This window comes from Apus apus, chromosome W (genome assembly GCF_020740795.1).
Source record: "Apus apus isolate bApuApu2 chromosome W, bApuApu2.pri.cur, whole genome shotgun sequence".
NCBI classification, from domain to species: Eukaryota; Metazoa; Chordata; class Aves; order Apodiformes; family Apodidae; genus Apus; species Apus apus.
The window spans coordinates 8906992-8929770 of record NC_067311.1 but is presented as its reverse complement, the minus strand read 5'-3'; the positions used below and the strand labels follow the sequence as shown (position 1 = coordinate 8929770).

Genomic DNA, 22779 nt, shown 5'->3' with positions numbered 1-22779 from the left:
AAATGCAGCTAAATCTATGAGTGGAAGAAACAAGTCCTTTTGACACTATACTGAAGGGGATATAGATACAACCAATATGTCTACCTAAACTTATTGATTCAATATGTGAAAAGCATGCCAATTTCTGAAGATGTAGAGTGATGTCTCCTCCCAGTGAATGCAGTGGGAATGGTGTGCATGCAAACCTCTTTGTTTTTCAAAGAGTCACTTTCAAGCAGCTCTGCTTCAGCTGACCAGTTTCCTGTACACATTCCTAATGAGGTCTGCCAGAAGAGTAAGAAAATGAAGGTAACAATGTTGATTAGTAGCCTAGAGATGACATTCCAAATGAAGGCCAGCACACTGTGCAACATGGACACAACTACGGAAACAGGTATCAAATGGCATAGATGAGACAAATACCCAGATAATTCCAAATATCATAGGGCATCTAGTTTATAGCATGAATTAACTACACTAAACAAGACAGTGTGCTGAAAAAAGTTTAATTACAAGGCAAACAAAGAACAAATGCTTAGGTTGACTGTGAATAGCAAGATGCACAGGACCTATTAAAATACAAGCTACAGGGTTATTCCATACCAAACAAGCCATTTACTACAAATGGTAATGTATATGAATATGAGAAGAGTCGATCAATAAGATGTCTCAAATTTAAACCATATTAGTTTGAAAAAAATTATCCCCTCCTCACGAGATTTCTCATTTAACATCCCAATCATCCACCAGAAGAATCTGAAAGCTTGTAAAGATATGCAAACCCACTTGTTTTTCAAATTTAAACAGATGGAATGGAATATAGTCTGAATTAATGACAGTAGATTAATGTTTGGAAGAAGAATAATCACCATCATCAGTACAAGTTAGCTTTAATGCAGGAGAGAAAATGAAAAAAATAAATAACTACTCTTTCTCATGTATTCATCCAATATACACTTTTCACCCATCCTGTGATATTTCAGCATTTTTGTAGATTTTTCACTATAAATCACAGAGAGACAAATAAACCATAGAGTTTAAGTACTCTTTGAATGAATGTTTACACACAAGACTGTTAGAAAACAAAGCTAAAAAATTGAAAGCATAAGAATTTTTAGTACACTACTTAATGTATATTGAAACACTCAAGCTGAAGCAAATTGAGCATGCTTTAACTTGGAAAAGTCCACACGTGATTTAATGTAGCCTAATTAATTAAATTCAAATTTTTGCACATTCACCTAATTCAGTTTAACTGTCCTAATGCTATATTGCTTAAACTTGCATAGAAATACTATTCATGCAGTATGCATTCCTAAATATACATAGGAGTAATTCTAGGAATGATGTACCATGTCTTTTACATGTCACATGCATACACATCAAATTAGAAATGCAGAACTATTAAGGAATGTTAGATAAGCAGGATATTAAAATGCTCCCATATTTTTTACTTCCTTGAAATGGAAAGAGATAATATTTACCTCTGTTATCTCTGGCAGGAATGTCATTCTTAATAGGTGCCACAGTTCGTCGACTCTATAAAGCAAGAAATCTCTGTTATTTGATCACATTATTATTGAAAACGTAAACTGCAGCCCCAACTCTTCTTTTTTCCAGTGAATAAAAATAACACAACATCAGCAATACAGAGAGGTGATTGTTGCCAAATCCTTCCCTGAAGAGCCTGGGGTGAAAACTGCTTGAACTATACATACTGTTTCAAAGCAACCTCCAAAACCTTTTCTATATTTTTCCTTGAGATATATTTAGTTATATAAATATTAGTCCCCAACTCCCTCTCTGCCAAACGTGTTCTTAGAAAATTTTTAGAAGCCCCTATTCACCACAGGAAAAAGAAAGGAACATGGTTATCAAGTAGCTCCACAGACACAAAAATTAGATTGAAAAATTCAAGCATAACAACATGTATAGGAGTATTGTAAGTTTAATATGAACATGTTGCATAGGCGTCCTGGTTTGAGCCAGGATGAAGCCAATTTTCCTTTTACTGATTTTTTTTTTCCTTCAGTAAGCTTTCTTTTAACTAGTCACAGAGCCTTCCAACTAAAGCTGATAAGAGAGGACTGTTTTTGTAACTGCTGGGTCTTCAAGGTCGCACCTTTACTCTGCCAGCTCAGACACTACAGGGAGATCTATGACCCCCCCGTAGGAGGCTGAGTTAGACAGACAGCAAAATTGGCCAGAGATATTCCATTCCATATATCTACATAAGCTCAGAGGAAGGTCAGAGATCACAGAAGACAACTTCCTTCCTTCTTCCCTTCTCTTCTGTCTATGGCCAGTGTCCATACAGGACTCCGTCCATCCATCACTGTCGACCCCTAGGCTCAAGCTCTTCTGACCCTCATAACTCTCTGCTCTTCTCCAGCAGCAGTCCGGAATTTCTCAGGACTGTTTGCAGCTGCTGTGGGAATTGCTGGGGGTGGGGGGAGGCAAGAGGCTTTTGCACATATCTGAATATATTTGTATATAATTGTATATATTTTCTTATATCATTAGTGTTTAAAGCTGTGTAGTTTAGTTTTCAATCCAGCCAAGTCTCTCTCTTTTTCTCTCTCTCCTTCCCTACCTGGGTGGGAGGGGGAGGGGATCGAGAACATTGTTGTCGAACCCCGAGTCAAACGGTGACAATAGGTATTACCAACCTTCATGATTTTGTTTACTTTGGCTGCTGGAGTAGGTACTGGTGGTGTCTCTGAACTAGGTTCAATACCTTTATCAGGCGCAAGATCTGGGTTAAGTGAAAATATGCTCTCCAAGTCAATCTGTGTAAAAGGATATAAAATGCATTTGTGAGTCTTAGAACAATATTCACCCTCTCTATTTCTCCTGTTATGTTTGAGAATAAACAATATATTTAGTGGTTTTACCCCACAATTAATGAACTGAAAATGACCAATAGATATTCATAATTATGTAAAATTATTAAAATAAAACAGAAGTAGCTAGTGGTAATTTGACAATTACTGAAGAATATGAAAGACATTCTGTAACATAAAAAAAGATATCTCAATTGTTTGAAATTTCCCAGACAGTGCTAAACAAAACAGATGAATTACAACAACCCAAAAAAGTAAGAGCACAGCTGAAACCATTTTAAATTTGTAATGCTATTTTTTTTTCCTTGTAAGTCTTTCTCATTAGAAATTCTGTAAAATGTGAGGGGAGGAGGGGCAGGATCTTAAATATAGTTGGTTTCAGATCTATTGCAACTTGGTTTCTTGAAAATCTTAAATAGCTTTGTTCTCTATAGACTCCATTTCCTCTGGCCTCACTACTGTACAGATTCTGTGTCCAGAGGGATGAGCTCAGCTGATGAGATCACCGGGACATTCTCACAATTATTTTTTTTTCCTTTTTCCTGTGTTTTCACAAAACTGCTGAAGTGAAATTATTTCTAAGCTGCTTCTCAAAATATCATTTGAAACTGACTAACATGGTCCAAAATTTACAGGAAGAGAGGATAGCAAAGCATAACTGGAGCATACAGAGACACAGTTTCTTAAGGAAAGCAAGGCTGGAAAATTGTTGCCTAAAATAAGTAAATAAACAAACTAGCAGTTCAATACCTCAATTATACAAACATAAAAAATTTTCTAATACAGCTCTCCCACTAGTCTCCTGTCTTAACTGCAAGTCATTCTCCTGCTCAAAAGTAGATTTTTCTACTTGTAAAAAGGGATAACAAGGTGTGTTGGGTTGGTGTGGTAGGGTTTTGATAGCAGGGGAGAGGCCACAGGGGTGACTCCTGTGAGAAGCTGCTGGAAGCTGCCCTGGCTCCAAATCTGGTCCCAACTCTGGCCAAGGCCAAGGCCAAGCCCATTAGTTATGGTGGATGTGCCTCTGCAATTAACATATTCAAGAGGGGGAAACAAACTGCTAGAACACCTGCAGGGCAAAGGAGAAGGGGAGGTGAGAGCAATACCGGAGCAGAGATACTAAGGTCAGTGAGGAAGGAGGGGGAGAAGGTGCCTGAGCAGAGGTTCCCCTGCAGCTAGTGGTGAGACAGCAGCCTGTCTCCCGACAGCCCATGGAGGAGCACAGTGGAGCAGCCCGTGAAGTACCACAGTGGAGCAAATGTGGACCTGCAGCCATGGAGGACCCCATGCCAGGGGAGGTGACTATGCCCGAAGCAAGCTGTGACTCTGTGGGAAGCCCACACTGGAGCAGTCTGTTCCTGAAGGACTGCACCTCACAGGACGGACTCATGTCGGAGGGGTTCATGAAGGACTCTTGCCCGTGGGAGGGACCCCACGCTGGAGCAGGGGAAGAGTGTGAGGAGCCCTCCCCCTTTAGGATGAAGGAGAGACAGAAAACAACATGTAACGAACTGACGGTAAACCCCATTCCCTGCCCCCTGCTCTGCTGAGGGGGAGGACGTAGAGAAACCAGAAGCAAAGTAATTTGGGCCCAGGAAGATGGGAGGGGGTGGGGGATTTAAGATTTGGGTTTGTTTTCTCTTTGTTCTGCTCTGGTTTGATTGGTGATAAATTTAATTGATTTTTTCCCCAAGTTGAGTCTGTTTTGCCCATGGCCATAATTGATGAGTGAACCCTCCCATCCTTGTCTCAACCCACCAGCTTTTAGTTGTATTTTCTCCTCCCCATTCCACAGTGGGGTGAGGAGTGAGCAAGCAGAGCATGGTTCTTTGTTGCCAGCTGGGCCTAAACCACAGCACAAGGTTTTGTTAGAAACAGATAATGTGTATTAAACTATTAATAAACTAAAAACTTTGTAACACCCCGATATTGTGGTTAAAAAAAAAAAGGAAGTACTAACAGAAAAACACCCATGTGAAACTGCCAAGCTTTGCACAATGTATGCTTTGCCACCGCCAAGTATGTATTATTAAACTGCCAAGCTTTGCACAATGCATGCTTTGCCACCGCCAAATATGTATTATTCAGCAAAATGTTATATAAACCATACCATATATGGGAAAGGACTAAAGGAGTTCATGAAGAGGACACAAGAGGAAGAGTACTTACTTCATCCCAACGATTACCAGGAGGCAGAAAAGGACCCCCTAGCAATAAATCGTACATGCGCAGAGTACAACACGGAGGGAAAGCAGAAGTACACGAATACGGAAGAAGAAGAGCATAAAAGACTGGTGATTTGGTTTAAGCGTGTGGCAGTAGTGGAGCGCAGACTCCCCTGTCACCCAGCGCTGCTTTTGCTCGCTTTCTACTTGCCATGAATTAATAAAACCTTGAATATTACTCAGTTGATTTAACGAGTAATTTTTAACAAATTGGTGCCGTGACTCGGATGGGAAATTAGTGCTCTACCATCCCCTGGGGAGGCGCCCCGAGTGTTTCTCGGCCCCCGGGGTCAGTGGACCACTTTCGCCCACTTCGACGAACCTAAATTCTAGAAAACGAGCAATTGAGACCGGTAACGATCCCTTAATATTTGGTGCACTAAAGTCCGGACGAAGACGCAGGATTGCGTAAGTATAAAAAGGTGTTCCGTTCGGGCGGGATCGGGATTCCTGGAATATAACGACTGAGAGGTTCGACATACTGAACCAAGTGAGTGTGGACCCTTTAGTACTACGTTTCCCAACTCCCGCGAGGGACTGGGCTAGGAACGAGGGGAGTGAGAGTGAGTGTGTGTGACGATATTCCAGAAGATGGGGGCAGAAGGAAGCAAGCTTTTGAACCCCATGGGGAAGGTCCCCAAGGATACCCCTCTTGCATTTATGTTAGATAATTGGAGGTATTTTCCTGGAACAGCAGGGAAAACTAAAGAAAAAATGATAGAATATTGCACTAAGAAATGGGGAGGGAAGAAAATAAAGAAAGGAATAACATGGCCTGTTTATGGGTCAGATGAAGGTTGGGTAAGACAACAATTAAATTTCTGGGTGAATGGTAAGAATCCATTTAATCCAGAGGAGAGTGCATATGCAGCAATTTGGGAAGAAAAGCCTCAGACCCTCTTATTTTCTTTAAAAGAAAAGAAGGAGAGAGAAGAAAAAGAGGAGGAACTTTTATTAAATCTACCCCCATATGTTCCTCCGGCACCGGCACCAGTACCACCACCACCTCCAGTAGTGCCAGATGCGCCTAATATTGCAGATCATATAACCCCTCCAGCTAGGAGGAAAACCAGGAGTCAAAGAGATCAGGCTCAAGTGTATCCCCTAAGGGAGGTTCCTATGGGAGGACCCCAACCTGGAATAGGATATGTATCTGTTCCCCTAAATTCGGGAGATTTAAGGGAATTTAAGAGGACTGAAATGGGGAATTTATTAGATGACCCATTGGGTGTAGCCGAAAGGTTAGATCAGTTTTTGGGACCCAGCTTATACACATGGACAGAAATGAGCTCTATATTAAGTCAGCTGTTTACCGCTGAAGAAAGAGACATGATTAGACGGGCAGGAATGAGACTATGGGATGCCCGACATGCCCAAGGGCCACAAGCCGACATCAAATGGCCTCTCCAGAACCCAAATTGGGACAATCAAAATCCGGAGCACAGAGTCCATATGGGGGATTTAAGAACTATAGTCATCCAAGGCATTCGGGAAGCAGTACCCCGTGGACAGAACATTAGCAAAGCCTTTAACGAAAGACAGAAAAAAGATGAAAGCCCCACCGAATGGTTAGAAAGGTTGAGGAAAGCTCTGCAGCTATATTCTGGAGCAGACCCACACAGCCCTTTGGGACAGGCTGTATTAAAAACTCATTTTGTGGCTAAATCTTGGGAGGATATTAGAAAAAAAGCTTGAAAAATTGGAAGATTGGCAGGATAGAGGTTTGGATGAGCTGTTGAGAGAAGCTCAGAAAGTATATGTAAGGAGAGAGGAAGAGAGTACTAAACGGCAGGTAAAGATGATGGTTGCGGCAGTTAGAGAAGACAGGAGAGGACGTCCAGGGGGATTAAGGGATAAAAAAAAGGGCGGCCAAAGAATGTAGAACGAAAAGATCAGGGAAGTTGTTTTTACTGTGGCAAAAAGGGACATATTAAGAGGAACTGCCGAGAGCGAATTTGAGATGAGGAACTGATAAAGGCAGAATAGGATAGTCAGGGGCTCTATATTATAGGGGATCGGAGTCACCAAGAGCCCTTGATAAAATTAAAGATAGGTCCCCTAAGACAAGAGTTCACCTTTTTAGTAGACACAGGGGCAGAACGATCAACAATTAGGAACCTACCGGAAGGATGCAAACTTTCTGATGAAAAAGTTCAAGTTATTGGAGCAAAAGGAGAACCTTTTAAGGTAAATAAAATTAAAGATGTAGTATTTGAATCAGAAAACAAATTTGGAGTGGGTGAACTCTTGTTGGTTCCCGAAGCAGATTTTAATTTACTTGGACGGGATCTGATAGTAGAATTACAATTAGAGATTAAAGTGGAAAACCAAAGATTGGCCATTAAAGCTTACCCCTTGACGGTAAAAGATAAACAAGAAATCAATCCCGAAGCCTGGTACTCCCCAGATTCAATAAGTAAACTTGACATTGCCCCGATAAAAGTTCAAATCCAAGAACCCCAAATTCCCGTACGAATAAAGCAATACCCCATTTCTATTGAAGGAAGAAAAGGATTAAAACCAGAAATAGATCGATTATTAACTCAAGGGATTTTGGAACCATGCATGTCTCCGTTCAACACTCCTATTTTACCAGTAAAGAAATCAAATGGTAAATATCGATTAGTTCATGATTTGAGGGAGATCAATAAGAGAACAATCACCCGGTTCCCGGTAGTGGCAAACCCATATACTTTACTAAGCCGATTAGGGCCACACAATAATTGGTATAGTGATATAGATCTAAAAGATGCCTTTTGGGCATGCCCTTTAGCCGAGGAATGTAGAAATTATTTTGCCTTTGAATGGGAAGATCCAGATACTGGACGAAGACAACAACTTAGATGGACAGTACTTCCCCAAGGCTTTATTGAATCACCAAATTTGTTTGGACAGGCCCTAGAAGAATTATTAATGGAATATCAAGTATTGTCAGGGAATATATTATTACAATATGTGGATGATCTATTAATAGCAGGGAGTGAAAAGGAAAAAGTTAGAGAAGAAAGCATAAAATTGCTTAACTTTTTAGCATTAAAAGGGTTACGAGTGTCAGAAGAAAAACTTCAATTTGTAGAAGGAAGAGTTAAATATTTAGGCCATTATTTAATTAAAGGACAAAAAATAATAGACCCAGAGCGAATTAAAGGAATATTGGAATTGACAATGCCTGGAAATAAAAGACAAATAAGGCAAGTTTTAGGTTTATTTGGCTATTGCAGGCAATGGATAGAGAATTACAGTGCAAAAGTAAAATTTTTATATGAACAATTAACCAAAAATAATTTGCCGAAATGGACTTTACAGGATAAAAAGAACTTTGAAAATTTAAAGAAGGATTTGAGTCAAGCACCAGTCCTTAGTTTACCAGATGTAAAAAGACCTTTTCAGTTATTTGTAAATACGGACAGAGGAACAGCCTTTGGAGTTTTGACCCAAGAATGGGCAGGGAAAAGGAAGCCAGTGACATATTTATCGAAATTATTAGACCCTGTAAGCAGAGGATGGCCAACATGCATACAAATTATTGTAGCAGCAGCATCATTATTGGAAGAAGCAAACCGCATCACTTTCAATGGAGAAATAGTTTTATATGCACCTCATAACATTAGGGGGGTATTACAGCAAAAGGCAGAAAAATGGCTTACAGATAGTCGATTATTAAAATATGAGGGAATTTTAATTGAATCGCCTAAATTGTTACTTAGGACTGTAGGGGCCACTAACCCGGCTGAATTTTTATATCAAGGAGAGAATAACACAGAAACACTACATGATTGCTTACAAACAATAGAATGCCAAAGTAAAATAAGGCCCGATTTAGAAGAAGAAGAATTAGAAAAAGGGGATATCTTGTTTGTAGATGGGTCATCTAGAGTAGTAGAAGGGAAACGGCTTTCTGGGTATGCTATTGTTAAATTGGAAAATGGAGAATTCAAAGTTATGAATTCAGGACCTTTAAATGCTAGCTGGTCAGCCCAGGCATGTGAGTTATATGCTCTTTGGAAAGCTTTAGAGTTATTAAAAGGAAAAATAGGCACAATATACACCGATTCAAAATATGCATATGGGATAGTACATACATTTGGAAAAATTTGGGAAGAACGAGGTTTTATAAATTCACAAGGAAAAGGTTTAGTTCATGAAGAACTTGTAAGAAGAGTTTTGAAGTCTTTACGAGGTCCACTTGAAATAGCAGTAGTTCATGTTAAAGGTCATCAAAGAGGCACGAACTACAGAATCAGAGGAAATAATGTAGCTGATGAAGAAGCCAGAAGAGTTGCTGGTAATTCTACCACCCTTTTAATGGTAAAAGAGACCCCAGACGCTTTAAATGAAGAAAACTTTAGCTTTAGTAAAAAGGAAAAAGAGAAATTGTGTCTTATGGGAGCCAAATAACAGAATAGAAAACAAGTGTTACCTGATGGCAGAGAAGTTTTACCCCAAGGAATGGCCAGAAAAATAATGACAAAAATACATCAAAAAACTCATTGGGGAACTCAAGCTTTAGTTGATCATTTCGAACAATTATACTCTTGTATTGGGGTATACAACGTGGCAAAGACAATAACACAAGCTTGTGAAACGTGTCAAAAAGTAAATCGAAACAGAAGTAGGCAAAGACAACTGGGAGGGCGACCCCCAGCAATCAGGCCTTTTTCAAACATACAAATTGACTTTACTGAACTTCCCAAGGTAGGGAGGTACAGATATCTTTTGGTAATAGTAGATCATTTAACTCATTATGTAGAGGCCTTTCCCACGGGAAGAGCTATTGCCAACCAGGTAACAAAAGTGCTGCTCGAACACATAATACCTCAATATGGTGTGATTGAAGTTATAGACTCCGATCGCGGGCCACATTTTACCTCAAAAATTATAAAAGAATTATCGGAATGTTTAGGAATAAGATGGGACTACCATACGCCATGGCATCCACAGAGCTCAGGGAGAGTCGAGAGACTGAATGGGGAAATTAAAACAGTGTTAACCAAATTGATGATTGAAACGAAATTATCTTGGTTAAGATGCTTACCTATGGCATTATTAATTTTGAGAACTAGACCTAGATCTGATTTGGGAATTTCTGCGTATGAAATGGTATATGGTATGCCCTATAATATTGAAAAACCACAAGAAAATGTTTTGGTACAAGACCAAACCTTAGAAGTATATATTTCACAATTGTCAAAGCATAGGGAAGAATTATGGAAGAGAGGGTTGATAGTACAAAGACCTCCATTGGACTTGAAAATACATAATATAAAACCTGGGGATTGGATCCTAATCCGGATATGGAAAGAAGAGACTTTAAAACCTAAATGGAAAGGACCTTTTCTTGTTTTGCTTACCACAAAAACTGCTGTAAGAACAACGGAGCGTGGTTGGACTCATGCAAGCCGAATAAAAGGACCTGTGTCCCCACCTCAGTGGAAGGTCATCAGCCCTCCAGGAGAAACCAAACTGATACTAAAGCGATAAGCTCCGAATGATTTGGACTTGGTTTGAGAACTTATCTTTTTATGTACAGTGTATTTTAGGAATCATAATAGCATTGGTGATATCATTAATTGTATATTATTTGTGGAAAATTGTTAAATGTGGAAGAGGAATTTGTTTCCATGAATAGAAACCAATCACATATAGAGGAAGTAGGACCAATAGATTTTGAGAGATTAGATTATAAAGAATCTTTGATTTTTACACCCATTTTAAAGAATTTACCCTTATCCCGGGTAATAAAATCCCAAATACCCAAACCTCCTTACAATTGGAGGAAAGTAAGAAGCCTGATTAATAATTTTAGGGACTTATTAGACCAAGGGCCAGCTTATGAACCCTGTACCATTTGTTACAGCAAAAAGTGTAATGCAATAATAACTTTTTGTTGTGGAGGTTGCTCACTAGTGGTGCAGGAATGGAGATACGATCTTTTTAACTGGTGGTGTAGCAGATGCGACAGAAAATTTCAACACCGTTTACTTTATCAACCAGAATTAGAAGAGGCAATAGAACAGAAGCTATTTGAGTCAGCAGAACAATACCAATTGGCTATACTGCATGTGAATCTTTGCCAGTGGGTTTCAGCAATCACCGCCCATTTAAAATCTAGTATCATATGTATCGGACGATGCATGGAACCAACAGAAGTTGAAGGTTGAGACCCCTTTGGGTAGTATCCGCTGCCGAGAAGAGAATTAACCTCGTAACTGGTTGCAACCCAGTTGACGAGCGAGGCAGGGAGAATAACCCTATAAAAGGGAAAAGTCTAAGACCTGAAACCTGTTGGACACCAAGATGTTGACTATTTTGATAACAAGTATTTCTATACTTTGGATGAGAGCTGGAAATCCACATGAACCTATGATTTGGAACTTAGTTAATTTAGAAAATCCTGAAACTCCAATCAGAGTAAACTCAAATTGGACAAATGTAAATTTTACCGTATCTTTGACACAGCTAGTTACAGGGAATCGTCGGGATAGAGCAGACAAATGTAGAAGTTTCTATGTATGTCCCGCGTCAAATCCAGAAAGGAACTATTGTAAGCTCCCCTACCATTTTTATTGTGGGTATTGGGGTTGTGAGACCTGGGCCTCAGATTGGCTAATTTCAGAATCCAGTAAGGACAAGTATATTCATATAGAATGGTATCCCCCTAACTGTAAACGACCGACTATAGGCCATGATGGTCATGTATATGGACATTGTAAAAATGAGGGTTATTGCAAAGAAGTAAACATTAAGGTCCTCAGGACTGAGGAAGATTCTTGGCTAGCAGGGAGAATGTGGGGAATAAGATTCTGGGAGCCAGGGCCAGATAGAGGGAATATGTTTCAGATTATTAAAACAAGAATGCCGCATGATTCCGCCTCAGTGGGTCCTAATGTTATAATAGCTCCTTCAAAAACACCTAAAAGAAATCAAGAATTGCCCAAAATAGCGAAAGTCAATTCAACCATTATGGAATTAAGAAACCACAATGATCCACAAAATAGGTCAGAAATAGCGATAACGCCATATAAAAACTTTCAAGACCCCTTGTGGGAAATAATGCAAGCGTCTTATTTAGCATTGAACAACACCAAGCCAAATTTAACTAAAGAATGCTGGTTATGTTTTAATGTTAGACCACCTTACTATGAAGCAGTAGGACAATCAGATAAAATTAAATGGTCAAACGGAACCAATCCCTTAAGATGTCCTTGGAGTGAGGACAAGCAGGACACCAAGGGAATGACATTACAGCATGTAACAGGAAGAGGACAATGTATTGGTACTGTCCCAGAGCAATATAAAGGATTTTGTAATAGCACGATTCATAAGACAAGAATAAAGCAAAAGAGAAATGAAACCTACAAGTGGGCAATACCGGCTACAGGAGCAAAATGGGTGTGCTCAGATATTGGGGTGACACCGTGTATATCATTACAAGTGTTTAATGTATCTCAATTTTGTGTTCAGGTAATAATCATTCCACGTTTAATGTACCATTCAATGGAAGATGTTATGCATCATTTTGAGAAAGGCCTCAGTAGACAAAAAAGAGAGCCAATTACTGCAATTTCCTTAGCTACTTTGCTAATTGCAGGAGGTGTGGGAGCTGGAACGGGTATAGCCTCAATTATTAAGAGTGAACAAATGCAGGCATTACAAATAGCAGTAAATGAAGATCTAATTAGAATAGAACAATCAATTAATCAATTGTCAACCTCGGTCAAGTCTCTTTCTGAAGTAGCCTTGCAGAATAGAAGAGGTTTAGATTTGTTATTCCTCAAGGAAGGAGGATTGTGTGTAGCCCTCCAAGAAGAATGTTGCACATTCATAGATTATACTGGAGTAGTCCAAGATTCAATGGCAGAACTTCGAAAGAGACTAGACCAACGTAAAAAAGATCTAGAGACCGGTACAACATGGTATGAAAATTGGTTTAGTGCAAAACCATGGCTAACTACTCTTTTGTCTGCTCTGGCTGGACCATTGGTATTAGTTTTATTGGGATTAATATTTGGACCATGTATTATAAAATATGTGTTACAATTTGTAAAAAAAAAAATATTTGATATTATTAAATTAATGATTTTGACTTCTAGAGCTAAATATCAACAAGTGCCACAAAAAGTACCAGAAGCATATTGTACCTGTGGTACTGATAAATATGCATATCTCGAATGTAATTGTAAACAACCTTGTGGATGTGATTGGAGATGTGAAGCTTGCGGAAGATTTATAGAAGCAGAAGAGATAGTTTAATAACATAGGATAAAAAGAAAAAGGGGGGAATTGTTAGAAACAGATAATGTGTATTAAACTATTAATAAACTAAAAACTTTGTAACACCCCGATATTGTGGTTAAAAAAAAAAAGGAAGTACTAACAGAAAAACACCCATGTGAAACTGCCAAGCTTTGCACAATGTATGCTTTGCCACCGCCAAGTATGTATTATTAAACTGCCAAGCTTTGCACAATGCATGCTTTGCCACCGCCAAATATGTATTATTCAGCAAAATGTTATATAAACCATACCATATATGGGAAAGGACTAAAGGAGTTCATGAAGAGGACACAAGAGGAAGAGTACTTACTTCATCCCAACGATTACCAGGAGGCAGAAAAGGACCCCCTAGCAATAAATCGTACATGCGCAGAGTACAACACGGAGGGAAAGCAGAAGTACACGAATACGGAAGAAGAAGAGCATAAAAGACTGGTGATTTGGTTTAAGCGTGTGGCAGTAGTGGAGCGCAGACTCCCCTGTCACCCAGCGCTGCTTTTGCTCGCTTTCTACTTGCCATGAATTAATAAAACCTTGAATATTACTCAGTTGATTTAACGAGTAATTTTTAACAGTTTGAACCACCTTTTGAACCTTTTGCTGAACTACATTCAGCAAGGTTGAACCACCTTTTAATGTGGTTCAAAATCAAAATATGAAAAGCACTATTTAAAAGCTATGACACAGAGCTCAGGGAGTAAAATTTAATACAACAGAAACCAGCATTTGCCCTGTGCTGGTTTGGTTTGGCAGGTTTATTCGGTAGCGGGGGAAGGGCCCCAGGGGTGGCTCCTGTAAAAAGCTACTAAATGCTCCCCAGCTCCAAATTGGGTGGCCAAGGTCGAGCCATTAGAGAGACAATGGATGCATCTCTGCCATTAAAATGTGAAAGAACTAATATAAGACCTGAGTGCAGAGAGAATAAAGAAGAGCTGAGCTGGAGAGGTGAGAGCAGTGCCAGAATGGAGATCCCGAGGTTGGTGAGGAAAAAGGGGAAGGAGGTGCCGGACCAGAAGTTCCCCTGCCACCCATGGCGAGATGGCAGGCTGTTTCCCTGCACTCATGGAGGAGCACGGTGGGGCATTCCCTGAGGCTGCCAGGAGCAGCAAATGTGGACCTGCAGCCCATGGACTTAGATCTGCAGCTGTGGAGGACCCCGCACCAGGGGAAGTGACTGTAGGAAGCCTGTGCTGGAGCAGTCTGCTCCTGAGAGACTGCACCTTGTGGGAAGGACTCATGTTGGAGAGGTTCATGAAGGACTCATGTCGGAGAGGTTCGTGAAGGACTCTCTCCCATGGGACGGACCCCGTGGAGAAGCAAGGGAGGACTGTGAGGAATCCTTTTCCCTGAGGAAGAAGGAGCGGCAGGAAACAACAGACTATGAACTGACTCTAAACCCCATCCCCTGTCCCCCTGTGCCAGTGGGGGGAAGGAGGTAGAGAAATCAGGGAAAAGTAATTTGAGCCTGGGAAGAAGGGAGGGGTGGGGGTAATGTATTTAAGCACTGCTCTTTGTTTTGTCTGCGTCCTGTGTGCATTTGATAAGTGATAAATTATTATTTTTTCCCCAAGTTGAGTCTGTTTTGCACAGAACCATAATCAGTGAACAAACCCTCCTTGTCCTTTATGTTGATTTTCCTGGTTTGAGCCAGGATGAAGCAAATTTTCTTTTTACTGATTTTTTTTTATTCCTTTAGAGAACTCTCTTTTCACTAGCAGCAAGTTTTCCAGCTAGTGGACTGATAATGCTGGAATGTTTATGTTACTGCTGAGACATCAAGGACACTTTGCTCTACTTGAATCTGCTGCTTCCGATAGTAAAGGAACAAAAGAGTCATATCTGCAACTCCTGTAGGGAGGAGCAGACTAGACAGACAGCAAAATGGGCCAGAGATACTCCATACATATATATACATGTAAGGCTCAGTATAAAGTCAGGGATCATGGAAGTCAAGCCTCTTCCTCCCTGATTCTTCTTCCCTTCTGTTCATGGCCGGCGTCCGGGGAGGACTGTGTCTATCCATCACCGGTGATCCCTAGGCTCATGCATTCCTGTTAGAAATGAAATGTAGAGTTGTTTTTGCATCCTAGTGTTAGAAGCATAGTGCTGGGTTTGGTTTTTTTATATATATACCCTAGTGTTAGGAATATATAGTTTGCTTAAGAGAAGTGAGATATCTGCACATTTCAATGACACCTGGAGTGGTTTACGGTCCAAGAAACTGAGGGACTTAATTGGGCTCCATCTGGGGGATCCGAACATGGAGCAGGATTTATGGCCCCAAGATAAGACCGAACACAGTCACTTCTATCTTGCTCCTCGGGGCAGGATGACACCAATAGGTATAGATCATTTTGTTAATTGGGAAGACAGCCAAGGGGGCAAGAAAGGTCAAAATTTTACGTTAAAAGGTAAAAAGTAAACTGCTAGAATGGAATGTGTAAACAGGGGCGGGAAACTTATAGGATAATTAGAAGCGTCGGATAGGCTGTAAACCCTGGAGTACCCAGCCAGTGGGGAAACAGGGGAGGGAACTTTGCGTCGGGAATAGGGAATATAAACCGTTATTCACCTTACTATGGGTGTGCCTACTTGTTTAGGTCACCCTTTCTTGCAAGAGTGTAAATAAACTGTGCTTCGCTGAAGGATCTGTGTGGGCCTGTTCATTGGCACGACAGACGTTTCTCACAAATTTGGGGGCTCGTCCGGGATCCGAAGTCATCATCCAGGGAGCTGTCGTCTCCGAAGAACGGAAAGGTGCGCACCCTGTTGATTTCAACAGTTCCATGGATCGGCGGCGCTGGCTCCAGGGAGACCGACCAAGACCCGAGACTGGTTATAAACAGATCCCACGAACCACAGAGGAGGGAATAAAGGATAAAGGAAAGTAGGTGCACTGATATCGACCAGGCAAACTCCGTGCACGGACCAAGGAGAGAAAATTGACTGTTAAGTATTGCCTTGGGGGTCGGGGCCAGGGTGAGAAAACTGACTGTTAAGTATCACCCTGGTGGTTTGAGACTCGTGTGTGTGAGTGAGTGAGGCGTACATTAGTACGAAGCGAGTGCAGAGTCCAACTTCGCGGTTCTGTTCTTCCGTGAGGAAAACAGCCGGAGAAGGACGAAGCGAGAGCAAAAGAGTGCAAGGAGAGTCTCGGGAATGGGAAATAAAAGCGCTAGGCCTAGGGAGGATAAGGGAATATCCTCGGGAGCAATTCCTCCAGACAGTCCTTTAGGGAGGATGCTGAAGTACTGGGAAGACATGTCAGGTACTAAAGGGAAGGATAAGAAGAAGATGATAAACTATTGTGTGTTTATCTGGACACAGGAACCCATACGCAGGCGGCATGTATTTTGGCCAAAGTATGGGTCGGATAATAGCTGGCTGTGCCAGGATTTGAATTTCTATGTGAATGCAAAAATTCCTTTTTCTTTGGAGGAGTGTGAGTATGCTCTGTGCTGGATGAGACCCACTTCAAGACCCCCTTCATGTATTACAGAGCGTATATTTGCAATGAAAGCAGATAATGGGGAAGATCAAGAGGAGTCTCAACCCTGGGACCCTTTAAAAAATGTTTACCTCCTCCTTACAACCCTGCACAAAACCCCGATCCCCAGGATGGTCCTGTTAACCCTCCTCCACCTCCTCACAACCCTGAGCCCCAGGAGAGTGTTGAAAATCCACTCCCTACTTCACACACTCCTGTGAATTCCTCTCCCCTTTACAGGACCCTGAGCACTGTGACAGCACTTACAAGGAAGCTGCAAGTGCTGCGAGTGCTTCCCCTTTGACAAATTTTCCAAAATTGAGAAGAGAATTGGAACAACTTAAAAGAGATTTGGAGAGTTTTCCCATACAAGGGGGCAACCACCGACGGGCAGGCTCGGTGGAAGTTATGTTTCCTCTCCGGGAAGTACCTCTTGGCCCCGGACAGGTGGGATATGTCAGTGCCCTGCTGACAAGCACTGAGGGGCAGAACTTTAAAAAGGAAATTAAATCATTGATTGAGGACCCTGTCGGCTTATCCAAACAATTGGATCAATTTTTGGGTCCTAATTATTATTCCTGAGCAGAATTAATGTCCATCAGAAATATTCTGTTTAGTGGAGAAGAACGGGGAATGATTAGACGGGCGGCTCTGCAAGAATGGGAAAGGAGGAACCCCCCTGGGCAAGGGGTAGTTCCAGCAGAGCAGAAATTCCCCAATGTGGATCCCAATTGGGATAATAATAACCCTGTACACCAGAATAATATGAAAGACCTGAGGGAACTAATAATACAGGGAATTAAAGAGGCTGCCCCGAGATCCCAAAATTTTATTAAGGCATTTGAACTCCAGCAAGGGAAGGATGAGTCCCCATCAGGTTTTTTACAGAGGTTACAGGATCAGATGAGGAAATATTTGGGGATGAACCCTGAGGATCCCGTGGCCCAGGGTTTGTTAAAAGTGCATTTTGTTACTAAGGCATGGCCAGACGTTCAAAAGAAGGTACAGAAAGTAGAAGGTTGGAGTGAGAAACCGCTCAAGGAGTTATTGAGAGAAGCACAGAGAGTGTATGTGAATCGGGAGGAAGAGAAACAGAAACAGAAGGTTAAAATGATGGTTTGTACAATGGACCAGGTTGTGAAGCAGAGACTCGAACCCATAGTTCAAGAGAGAGAGAGAGTGGAAACAGAGCCAAGGGAAGGGAGAACGGAGAATGAAAGCGAGAAGTGCAGAATGAAGTAGGAGATTATCAGGGCAAGGATTGTCTGGTAACCTCCCTTCAGCTGGATGTTGTAACTGTGGCAAGCTGGGACATTTTAAAAAGCAGTGCCCAGATTTGAAGAGAGAAGGGAGGGTGATGTCAATGATGGATCTTGAAACTCAGGAGTGATGGGGTCAGGGGTTCTCTCAGTTCCACCCAGAGCCCTTGATAAATATAAAGGCGGGACCCCAGGACTATGTTCCTCCTGGGCTAAAATTAACCTGTCGACTAGTGTTTGTTGCAGGAATACAGGGAGAAAGGTTTGGAGTTTCTACATTTGAACCTACAACACTTAAAATTGGGAATAGAAAAGCCCAGGGACAGTTGCTGTATGTTCCCGAGGCAGGTGGTAACCTATTGGGCAGGGACATGATTATACAATTGGGCTTGCAAATCAGAACTCACTCAGAATGTATGGTTATTTCTATGAATGTGTTAACAGAACAAGATGAGGCTGGAATAGATCCCATGGTGTGGGTCAGAGATGGTAATAGAGGAGGTTTGAACATAACCCCTTTGAAAATTGCATTGCAAAAGGCAAATGAGGTGGTGAGGCAAAAGCAATATCCCATCTCTATTGAAGGAAAAAAGGGTCTTCAGCCGGTAATTAAAACCTTGCTCTAAGATGGGCTATTGGAACCCTGCATGTCTCCTTTTAATACGCCTGTCCTACCAATACTGAAGTCTGATGGATCTTACAGACTGGTGCAAGACCTGAGGAAAATTAATGAAATTGTTAAAGTCCGGCATCCTGTGGTCCCTAACCCTTATACATTGATGAGTAAAATACCACAAGAACACCAATGGTTTAGTGTTATAGACCTCAAAGATGCTTTCTGGGCTTGCCCATTAGATCCAGAAAGCTGGGACCTGTTTGCTTTTGAATGGGAAGATACTCAGACAGGACGTAAACAACAGCTTAGGTGGACAGTTATACCCCAAGGGTTTACAGAGTCCCCTACTTTATTTGGGCAAGTGCTGGAACAAGTTTTGGAACATTTTGAACCACCTCAGGGGGTTTTATTGTTGCAGTATGTAGATGATCTTCTCCTTTCAGGAAGGGAACGGCAAAAAATAAAACAAGCCACAGATTCACTTTTAAATTTTTTGGGTAAACAGGGCCTACGAGTCTCAAAGACAAAACTCCAATATGTGGAGGAAGAGGTTAAATATTTGGGACACCTTATTTCATGAGGAAAGCAGAGAATTAACCCTGAAAGGATCCAGGGAATCGTAAGTCTGCCACTTCCCTGGACAAAAAGGAATTGAGAAAATTTCTAGGTCTAATTGGATATTGCTGCCTGTGGATTGAAGTCTATGCACAACAGACAAAAGATTTATATCTCAAATTACTAGAAGAGGAACCTGATGTTCTTATTTGGACTGATGATGAAGCAAAGCTAATCAAAGAACTGAAACAGAGTCTAATAACTGCCCCTGTCATGGCTCCGCCATCCTTAGATAAACCCTTTTGTCTGTTTGCCACGGTGGATAAAGGAGCAGCTTTGGGAGTTCTCACCCAGGAATGGGGGGGGAAGTGACAGCCGGTGGCTTATCTGTCTAAACTTTTAGATCCAGTATCCTGGGGTTGGCCAGAGTGTGTGCAGGCAGTGGCAGCAACTGCCCTTTTGGTAGAAGAAAGCAGGAAATTAATTTTTTGGGGGAAATTAAGTGTAAGCACACCACATCAAGTAAAGACAATTCTGACTCAGAAAGCTGGTAGGTGGCTGACAGACTCTAGAATCCTGAAATGAGATTACATCGATGAAAAAGGATGATTTAACTTTAAAAACAGAGTCATGCCTGAACCCTGCCTCCTTTCTATGGAAAGGTGATAATGAAAACTCAGATTTAGAACACAGTTGCTTGGACCTAATAGAATACCAAACCAAGGTCTGACCAGATCTTAAGGATATACCTTTGCACGTGGGACTTCAGTTGTTCATAGATGGATCTTCAAGAGTAATTCAGGGAAAGCGGCACAATGGGTATGCTATTGTAGAAGGGGTAAGCAATGAAGTTAAAGAAATGGGGCGATTACCTAATGGATGGTCAGCCCAAATATGTGAATTATATGCTCTCAACCAAGCACTACAGATGCTAGAAGGCAAGGAAGGAACGATTTACACTGATTCAAGATATGCCTTTGGAGTAGTGCATACCTTTGGGAAAATCTGGGAGGAGCGGGGACTGGTAAACATTAAAGGGAAGGAGTTGGCCCATGGAGAACTTATTCAGCAATTGCTGCAGAATCTGATGCTGCCAGAAGAAGTAGCAGTAGTGCATGTTAATGGGCATCAGAAAGGAAACTCCCCACAAGCTAGAGGGAACAGGCTGGCAGATAAAACTTCTCGGGAAGCAGCCCTACAAGCAGAAGTAATAACAATGAATTGGCTCATTCCTGAGGTGCCAGCTCCAAAGACAAATCCAATTTTTGAAGAAAAAGAAAAAGAGACTATCAAGAAACTGGGGGCAACAGAACAGAATGGAAAATGGTTACTCCCAGACGGTAGAGAAATGTTAAACAAACAAACCATGAGGGAAATATTAGCTGTTCTGCATCAAGGAAGCCATTGGGGAACACAAGCCATGTGTGACCTGGTGCTACGAAAATATGGGTGCATTGGAATTTATACAATAGCTAAGCAAATTTGTGAAGGATGTATGGTTTGTAGAAAGATCAACAAAAAGGTGCTAAAAAGGCAACCAACAGGGGGGCAAGTTCCAGCTTTAAGACCTTTTCAGAGTATCCAAGTTGATTTTACTGAATTACCAAAGATGGGCCGAGCTAAATATTTACTGGTTCTAGCAGATCATCTAACAGGGTGGGTAGAAGCATTTCCCCTCAATACGGCTACTGCAGCAACAGTGGCAAGGGTAATCCTGGAACAGATCATTCCCAGATATGGGATAGTGGAAAACATTGATTCAGATCAGGGAAGTCACTTTACCTCCAAAGTGTTGCAAGACTTAATGAACAGCCTGGGTATTTCTTGGGATTTCCATACCCCTTGGCACCCTCCCTCTTCTGGAAAGGTGGAAAGAATGAATCAGACCTTAAAAAAGCAGTTGTCAAAGTCAATGCTGGAAACTAAATTGCCTTGGACTAAGCGCCTACCTATTGCTCTGCTAAGAATCAGGACTGCTCCTCGCAAAGACATAGGGGTGTCACCTTATGAAATGCTGTTTGGACTGCCATATTTAGGCAAAGGTGATGGACTTCCACAGTTCAAAACTAAAGATGTTTTTCTGAAGAACTATATACTCGGGTTGTTGTCTTCTTTGTCCTTCCTTAGGCACCAAGGGCTCCTGGCGCAGACTCCAGCCTTGGAATTTGCAGTGCATTGATTTCAGCCTGGAGACTGGGTCCTGGTTAAATCCTGGAAAGAAGCCAAACTCCAACCAACCTGGGAAGGACCATTTCAAGTTCTGTTGACTACAGAGACTGCCATCCGGACAGCTGAGAAAGGGTGGACTCATTATACCCAACTCAAAGGACCAGTAGAGGCTCCACCTGAGAAAGAACAGTGGCAGGCCTACCCAGCTGAAAACTTGTGCCTTAAACTGAAGAAGCACTAGAATTGATCAATGCTAACTGATGAAGTAGTGTTTGTAGAAATTCTGGTTATTATAGTTATTGGGTTAATGTTTATCTGTTGTGTGGAAAAACATAGGTTCTGTGGGCATAAAAGGAGAAGAGAACCTTTTAGTGAAAATGAGGGGGATCATCATAATAGTGAGTTGTTGTCTGTGGAACATCCAGGGGTTTCTAGACATGAGTGTTATAGTACATAAGAGCTATCCAGTCAAATTGTGGATAAATGTAACTGAGAAGAGCACTCCCCAAACCATAGTGTTTGATGCATGCCAGATATTGAATTGTGGACCCTTAGAATCCCAGAGGCAGTGGAGACATGGATAAATATTTGTGTCCTGAAAGTGGTGTAGCAGTAGGCAAGCCATGTGGACAATGGTCTAGTGTATGGTTCACGACTGCTGCTAAGGGATGGACAGCTCCTCCTAGTCAGGGAAACCCTCTAAAAAAACAACTCAGGATGTTTAAGGGAACATCTGATCCCAGCTGTCAGCATCTACAGTGTAATCCTGTAATCATCAGCCTTACAAAAGTTGACAAAGAAGTTAATCGCACGTATGGGCTTGGAGCTGAAATAACTGGTACTGATCCAGAGGGAAGGTTTAGAATAGTGGTGTGGGAATCAAAGCTTGAATTGGAAAAGGCACATCCTACTGTTTTTCCTAAAATAAAAAGCTGGAATCCACCAAACGATCCAAAAGTAGTAACCTTGACAGAGGAAACAGGGGAGGGAATTTTGTGTCGGGAATAGGGAATATAAACCGTTATTCACCTTACTATGGCGGTTTGCCCATTCCTGCACACATTTGTATATAATTGTACATATTTTCTTTTATAATTAGTATTTAATTAAAGCTGTCTAGTTTAGTTTTCAATCCAATAGTCTCTCTCTCGTTCTCTCTCTCCTTTCCTTACCTGGGTGGGAGGGGGAGGGGATTGAATGCATTATTGTCACTGGTTTAATTGCTGATGCTGAGTCAAACCCTGACACTTAACCCATAAGCTTCTATTTGGCCTTTGTTCCCCCCATCCCGATGTCTATGTGTGTGTGGGAGGGGGAGTGAGTGAGTGGCCACGTGGCTGGTTCTTTGTTGTTAGGCCCAAACCATGAC

General features: G+C 41.5%; 2 protein-coding genes across 14 annotated transcripts in view; one reads left to right on the top strand and one right to left on the bottom strand.

Moving 5' to 3' along the window:
* The window catches only part of LOC127395191 (uncharacterized), a 173142-nt gene extending 164427 nt beyond the window's left edge, over positions 1 to 8715 (top strand). The window contains exon 2 of the mRNA XM_051641760.1: positions 8088 to 8715. The gene's annotated coding sequence lies outside the window, so the exon portion shown is untranslated. The remainder of the gene's footprint in view (positions 1 to 8087) is intronic.
* The window catches only part of LOC127395167 (kinesin-like protein KIF2A), a 99093-nt gene that overhangs the window by 54240 nt on the left and 22074 nt on the right, over positions 1 to 22779 (bottom strand). For 11 of the 13 annotated variants that reach the window (XR_007891740.1, XM_051641678.1, XM_051641671.1 and 8 more), the window contains exons 3-4: positions 2649 to 2768; positions 1464 to 1518 (exon numbers count right to left, since the gene is read on the bottom strand). Coding sequence is in view for 12 of the 13 variants with exons in the window: in XM_051641678.1 (XP_051497638.1) it covers positions 1464 to 1518; positions 2649 to 2768 (175 nt within the window). In the remaining variant the exon portion in view is untranslated. The remainder of the gene's footprint in view (positions 1 to 1463; positions 1519 to 2648; positions 2769 to 22779) is intronic. The other 2 variants (XM_051641682.1, XM_051641683.1) reach the window with 1 other exon arrangement.